The sequence below is a fragment of the Oratosquilla oratoria genome, chromosome 9 (assembly GCF_046742065.1).
Source record: "Oratosquilla oratoria isolate Oo_2021 chromosome 9, ASM4674206v1, whole genome shotgun sequence".
In the NCBI taxonomy this organism is placed as follows: Eukaryota; Metazoa; Arthropoda; class Malacostraca; order Stomatopoda; family Squillidae; genus Oratosquilla; species Oratosquilla oratoria.
Genome location: NC_134785.1, coordinates 7,193,495 through 7,200,994, shown reverse-complemented (window position 1 = coordinate 7,200,994; position 7,500 = coordinate 7,193,495). Strand labels below are relative to the sequence as shown.

Sequence of the window (7,500 nt, the reverse complement as noted above, 5' to 3'; positions counted from 1 at the left end):
TCTTCGTCCACTTCTCTCTCACTTCCCTTAATCTTTCCCATTGCCATTTACCGTCCAGTATCTTTATCAATCGTCTTTGTTTTCCTCCCGTTCCTGCCTTTGAACAATCGGTTCTCTCTAGCGGCCCTTTCCCCTTTCCCTTCTTTCCCTTTTCGCATTCTTTCTTCTTGAGCCCAGTTTTCGTCCCTCCAGCTTTCGAGACACGTCCAAAGGCAGGCTCAGGGAGCTGTCGACCCGGTAACTACCCAATCCCTGGCTAGAAAAGGACAGTTTCAGAACCCCAAATACGGAAAGAGTCCTGGGAGATAATTCGGTGCCTGTCTTGGCCCTCTCTAGCTACCGCTGGGCGATTTTAGTCAGTTAAGGGGAAGTGGAACAATCCATAAGAACCAAAAGGATTAAGAATTGCCTCGAATCCATCTAGATCAACCCTTTCCTTGCCTTTTACAATTCTAGTGCCCCTTCGAGGTGCTGCCTGGTAATCTTGCTCAGCTGAGGAAAACCCTTCCTGCAACACGGTGGCTGTCCAGCGGACTAAACGAGTGATGCGTTGGGCAATGAAAATCAAATCTTCCTAGCCAGAACAAAACTTACATAATTTGCCACCATGATTAGCAACATAATGCTTTTGTTTTTCCTACAAACTCTACCCTTTTTTTAACCCATTCAACTCCGATGACAAGATGTCTTGTCATTTGGTCAAATAAAACAAAAAATCATAAAACACCAAAATGTTTGATCAAACACCAGAAAAATATGACGTCAGTCCTCGCTTCGCTCGCAGCGAAGCGAGGACTGACGTCATATTTTTCTGGTGTTTGATCAAACATTTTGGTGTTTTATGATTTTTTGTTTTATTTGACCAAATGACAAGACATCTTGTCATCGGAGTTGAATGGGTTAATTCAAATGTTTCAGTATGTGTATACTAAACAATAAGGAAGAACTGGGTATGGGAATACATTTCCCCCTTTATACTCTTTCTTTTTATCTATTGGTATTTATTCATTAACTTATTCATTTACTAATTCATTTATTCATTTGCTTGTTCATATATTTATCTATTTACTTATTTGCATATTCCTTTATCTATCTATTTTTATGTATCTATTTATTTATTCATCTATTTGACTATTTATTTGTTCATTTGTTTATCTACTCATCTACTTATTCATTTACCTATTTGCTGTCGTCCTCGTCTTTTACAAGTGATGATGTATCGTTGGACAAGTTTTCCCCCAAAACCCGAGTCGAGTCGAACTCACCTAAAGCCATTTCCTGAAGTGGCTGAAGAAGGGCGTGCGAACCAGTGGCCCTTTATTCCAGATGGCCTTCTTACCACGAGGTCCCTTGCTCTTTCCAGGCGGCCGGAACCAATCACGAGCCACGTAACAAATATTGTGTCCGTAACACGAGCGGCCTTGCGCCGTCACACAGACAGTTCCCGGTGGCCGTGACGGAAGCGGAGGTTCCTCGGGGTATGGAAAAGCCCTCAGGGATCTCCTGGCCGCCGAATGGCGAGGAGGCTCTCAAGAGGCAGTGGTCTTTGACTGTAAACGGTCTTACACTGAGATCGCGACGTTTCGCCTTTGGGAGCCTTTTGTGCATCGGAGTTTCGAAATGGATAGGGAACGAACTTCTGGCTGGTCTCTCGAAGATATAGCTAATACTGCGTCGGGACTGGATTGGGCGCGGCAGGAGGCGATGACGAAGGTGATGTCGGAGGCGACGGCGGCTGCGGCGGCGGCTGAGGCGGCGGCGGCGGCGGTGGCGGTGGGCAGCGGGTGGTGGTCTCCTTGACAACTACGTTTCAGAGGCGTGTAGTCAGTTCCAAGTCCGAACGCAATCTGGTTACCATCAGCTGCGCCCACCTCCTTGCACGCGGCTGCTGCTGCTGCTGCTGCTGCTGCTGCTGCTGCTGCTGCTGCTGCTCACGCCGCCGCTGCCGTCTCCTTTGCTTCCGCCCTCCACCGTTTCTGCTTCTGATGTATTGTTACTGTTGCAAGTGCCTCTTTTACACTCTCCTTTTCTCTCCCCTTCCGAGACCTGACTCTTTACGCCGCCTTTTCTGCCCCTCCATTTCTTTCCCCTCCTCACTCTTTCAGTATTTTTGTTCCAAGATTCCCCCATCTTCCATTCTTACATCAGTTTAGTGCGCATTCCTCTTCCCTGCTTACATCACCCTCGTCGAAGCCCTTCCACCAACTATCCTCCACTAAACACCTTATCATGATGACCCTTAATAGCCCTAAGGCTTATACTTATCATCATGACCCTTAATAGCCCTGAGGTTTATACTTTCTCTGATCTCTTCCCACACACAAATTTCATAACCCTTATTTGCCTTCCCACGCTGGCGACAATCGCAGACCCCAGCATCAAGGAAGGAAGACCCTCAACTTACTCAGCCAATATACTGGAGACCGCTTCTCCAAGCAAGAGTCTTCTTTCTTCGCTGCTGCTGAGAGGAGAGCGGCTGCTCGAGGCCCATCGAGAGTTCAGCCGTGAGTTCTTCCTCCTACAAGCGTTCCTTCTCTTTCTTCTCTTCCTTCTTCATCCTCCTTGTTCTTCTCTTCTTCCTCCTATTCCTCCCATCACTACGGGTCCGTAATTTCACAAACTCGCCAGCTATCTTTGCCAACCGAAATTAAGTGAGCAAAGCCGAGAGTCAAGCCGAACTGCGGCCACAAAATTCCGGGGCTTTTAATTTTCATCATCTCCAACGCTGAAGGCCCACAGTAGAGCTGTCAAGTGATGAAGAGGGAGAGGAGGTTAGGGGATGAGGAGGGATAGGAGGAGGTTAGGGGATGAGGAGGGATAGGAGGAGGGGAAGGGGAGGGAGCTGGGGAGGAGAATGGAAATGGAAAGGAGAAGGGGAGAGGAGGTGGAGAAAGAGGAAGTGAAGAAGGGGCGAGGGGAGGTGGAGAAGAAGGAAGTGGAGAAAGGGAGGGGAGGTGGAGAAGAAGGAAGTGGAGAAGGGGCTGATGGCGAAGGAGGAAGAGGTGGGAAATGAGGAAGAGGTGAAAAAAGAAGACGAGGAGGAGGAAGTGGAACAGAAAGAGGAGTAGAAGGAGGTGAACAAGGAGAAGGTGGAGAAGGAGATGGGAAAGGAGGAGAAGGTGAATGAGGAAGAGGGGAAGGTGGAAAATGAGATAAAGAAAGGGAGGAGATGGAGAAAGAAGAGGAGGAATAGGAGGAGGAAGAAGAGGAGAAGGAAAGGTGAAGTAAGAGGAAAAGGAGGAGAGGGAGAAAGAGAATTGGGAGAGTAGAAAGAAGAGAAAACGAAATGTACATGGATAATAGGAAAATGGGAGGAGGAAGAGAAAGAAGAGGAGAAGGAGGAGGAAGAGGAAGAGAAGCGAGAGAACAGAATAAAATAGGAAAAATAGTAGGATAGTGGGAGGACAGAAAAAAAGAGTGTAAGAGAAGGATGAAGAGGGAGAGGGGAGAAGGATGAAGAGGAGGAGGAGGAGGGAGAGGAGGAAGGAGAGGAGGAGGGAGAGGAGGAGGAGAGGAGGAGGAGGAGGAGGAGGAGGAGGAGGAGGAAGAGGAGGAGGAGGAAGAGGAGGAGGAGAAAAATACGAAGTGGAAGAGCAGAGGGCAGAGAGGAGACAAAATATAAGGATAGTAGGAAGACAGAAGGAGGAGAAAGAGAAGGAGAAGGAGGAAAATTCCAGAGGTGAAAGAAGAGGAGGTGGAGGAAGAAGAGAGAGGAGAGTAAACAGAGACTAGGAAAAGTAGGATAATAGGATAGTAAGAGAATCGGAGGAGAAGAAATAAAGAGAAGAAGAAGGGGAAGGAATAAAGTAAAAGAAAAGAGGAAGAAGACGAGGAGGAGGAAGAGGAGGGGGAATGTAAGTGTGACAGTAGAAAATGAAAAAAAAGTAGAAGAATAGGAGAATGGAAGAAGAAGAGACAGAAGAAAGGGTAGGAGGAGGAAGAGAAGAAGGAAGAGAATTAGAAGGATAAGAAGGAAGAGTTTGTTGGAGGAGGAGGAAGAGGAGGAGAAGGAATAGGATTAGGAGTAGGAGAAGGAGTAGGAGTAGAAGGAGGAGAGGGGAAAAAATAAAGGAGGATAAAAAGGGAGAAGGAAAAGAAAAAGGAAAGTTAGAGAGTGAAGGTGAAGGAGAAGGAGAAGGAGAAGGAGAAGGAGAAGGTGGTGGAGAAGGTGGTGGAGCAACGACAAGTGGGACATTTTACTCGATAGAAAGTCCTTGAAGCGCTCCACGTAATTCCTCTTGGCTTCTATCAAACTCTGTCCTTATCGACAGGTATTGTTAACCGTGTCTGTGTACAAGACGAACATCAAAGAAACTCCCACAGTCTATAAAAGAGACTCGTATCATCGATGCATTAGTCTTCCTGTATACAAGGATATAAAGTATAGGTATCGCTTTCAATACTTCATTTGTATTATAGAAATTTGAAATAGAATAGCTGGTAAGTATGGCGAGAAATCCTTTTGAACAGATACTCTTATCAACTTTCGGAAAACCTTATTCAATTAATATGCTTATTTTTCCTGTCCCAAAATTCTGGAATCCGAGTCAGAATTACTTCATGACTGAAAACTGATATCTATACAAAAGGAAATGTTAAGTCACTTTTAATATTCGCTATCCCTCCTTTTATCCACTCTCATAATTCCACCATTTCACATAACCTTGTCACCCTGGGCCGGGGGACAAGAATGCTGCCAACGCATTCCCCTCCCTAAGGCGACTAAAAGAAGCGGAACCAGAGGCTAAAGAACCATCTCCCATTTTTGTATTTCTTTTGTTTTTCTTCCTCCAAAAAATATGATACTAATAACTGAGCCAACCCTCTAATATGAGATACTGGGGTCCTCGTGCATTCATAGAGAAGGAGTTACATCAACATTTTTTTCTTTTCTTTTTTTTCTCACGTAGGTCAAACAGCGCTCTGACATTCTCACCTCCTCGACATCAAAAGGTGAGACTGTGAAATAGGTGATAAATTGTCTGTGAAATTTAGAATGAGTGACACAAGAAGCCGACGTTGCAAATACCAATATAAGCCATGCGGGAACAGCAATGTTACTCTTCGAAAGACTCAAAAAGAGCCCTTGAAGGTGCAGGTGACTCATGAATAATCCCTTTAGTCATTGCGTTGTCTCTGTATGTGCATGTGTGTGTGTGTGTGTGTGTGTGTGTGTGTGTGTGTGTGTGTGTGTGTGTGTGTGTGTGTGTGTGTGTGTGTGTGTGTGTGTGTTTATCAACAAACATTCAACGGAGTTACAATGAATTCCCACAGAAACGCATGACGACAGGAAATGTCTAAGTCCATAAGGAGATCATAAAAAAATAGAAAACAAATACACATATAGTTATCATAAAACAAAGAACATGACCGTTCATTAGACATCATAGCCTTTTGCCATTCACTCATTACGAAGTTGGCGACATTGTTTCTTCGTTCTCTTCGGCAAGGTCACGTCATCAGACAAGTTATTCTAACAATATCATCCAACGGAAGGGAAGTTACTATTCCGAAGAAACACTTCATAACTCTTTACATATTTCATTCTGGATAAAATGTGGCAGTTCTATTCAGCTCAAGGTAGCATCAACAAGAGATATAACCAATGTATTTTAACTAAGTTCGCACACACTGTGGTCCTAATGTTGCATATCCTCTTCAATAGTGTGCTTCCCTATATTAATAATGCAGGTACAGAAGCCAGGCAATTCTAATGAGTTACTGAGGTGCTAACCCCACACCAATTGGTTTAGATCGTCCAATACTTATCCTAACAATGTTTATGAGCCATGTTGTAGTAGCAAGGGAATTTCTTGAAGAAGGCTGGGCCGTTCTTCGGGCGTTCTTTACCCGTAGACTTCCAACACATTTCCTCCACCTTTTGAAAACTTGTTGCCAAACAGTTCTCCTCTCTCAATAGGGAAGACATGGTAACCACTTAACCCAAACTTGAGTTCTCAACGACGGTAGAGGTTGTAGGGTCCCGAGCTCTTCTTCGACTTCCGTATCTGCTTCGCTCCTCCTCCTGCTTCTCCTACTCCTCCTCCTCCTCCAAATCCTCCTCCTCCTCCTCCTCCTCTTCCTACTCCTCCAAATCCTCTTCTGTTGACGTTTCAGCTGTCTTCTTCCTTCAAGAAGCTCAACGAATCCTTGCCCTTACGCAAGCGTACTTGTGGTTTTATTCTGAATGACGCCACTCGATTTTTTTATTCATCTATTTTTTATTTTATTTTAGTTTATCTATTCATTTATTCATTTATTTGTACCACATATTTTATTGGAATTGTATATGCAGGAACGGTCACTTCAACCTGACCCATGAAAAGATTGGACATAACCAACAACGAAAAATTCTTGGTGCGGGATTAAAGAAAGAGAAAAGACAATGTCTTTGAAGGATATTAGCAAATACAGGTTTCTATATAGATACATTGATTTATGGAATAGCATAGGAGAATATCGGCCAGTGGAAGCCTAGAGACAAATGTAGGTCTTATCCTGCACACTAAAATTAGATACGATTGGGTATAGTTAGGCAAATATAACTCTGCCATGAGGAATGGCAGCTAGAATCTCATATCAGCCTCCCTTCCTCTACTGATCTACTGCGACTCCATCGATGGTGGTGATGGTGATGGTGATGATGATGATGATGATGATGATGATGATGATGATGATGATGATGATGATGATGATGATGATGATGATGATGATGATGATGATGATAACGATATTGATAATAATAATAATAATAATGATAATAATAATAACAACTAATAATAGTAGTAATAATTAATAATAATAATAATAATAATAATAATAATAATGATAATAATAATAATAATAATAATAATAATAATGATCATAATAATGATAATAATAATGATAATAATAATAATAATAATAATAATAATAATAATAATAATAATAATAATAATAATAATAATAATAATAATAATAATAATAATAATAATAATAATAATAATAATAATAATAATAATAATAATAATAATAATAATAATGATAAAACATAGAAACCCTAATCCTTCCAGACAGGAATATGCATCAGTGGTATGTTCCCCACACAGAGTGAAGGATATATGCAAGATTGAGGCATCAACGCAACTGCTTCCCAGATTGATAGATAATCCATACAAGGAGAGACCAAAAGCCTTTGAAATACCAACGTTGAAGGGTCGAAGAGAAAGAGACAAGTCTATCACAGTACACAGGAGAGTAAAGTGTTGGACTACATTAACAGTAAAAAAAAATCTCTTGAATAGAAATGGAGGGGCATTACATGGTCATGAGAACAAATTGAAAACAAAAAATGTCCGAAGGATATGAAACAACACAGCTATCCATACATATGCATAAATAGTTGAATTAACTTGGAAGGCAATATAGCGCAAGGAGGAACCATATATGGATTTCAATCAAAGTATATTAACTGAAGAAAAAGTGATAGCCAAAGTTGTAACCGTACACGACTTTGCTGAC

General features: G+C 42.4%; 1 protein-coding gene across 9 annotated transcripts in view; it reads right to left on the bottom strand.

The window, feature by feature from the left end:
* Positions 1 to 7,500, bottom strand: part of Eaat2 (Excitatory amino acid transporter 2) — a 189,016-nt gene that overhangs the window by 83,743 nt on the left and 97,773 nt on the right. Inside the window, exon 1 of one of the 9 annotated variants that reach the window (XM_076189862.1) lies at positions 1,266 to 1,414. The exons of the other annotated variants lie outside the window; for them this stretch is intronic. Within the exon in view, the coding sequence (XP_076045977.1) occupies positions 1,266 to 1,275 (10 nt within the window). The 5' untranslated portion in view covers positions 1,276 to 1,414. Of the gene's footprint in view, positions 1 to 1,265; positions 1,415 to 7,500 lie in introns of those variants that run through there. 9 annotated transcript variants of the gene reach the window in all.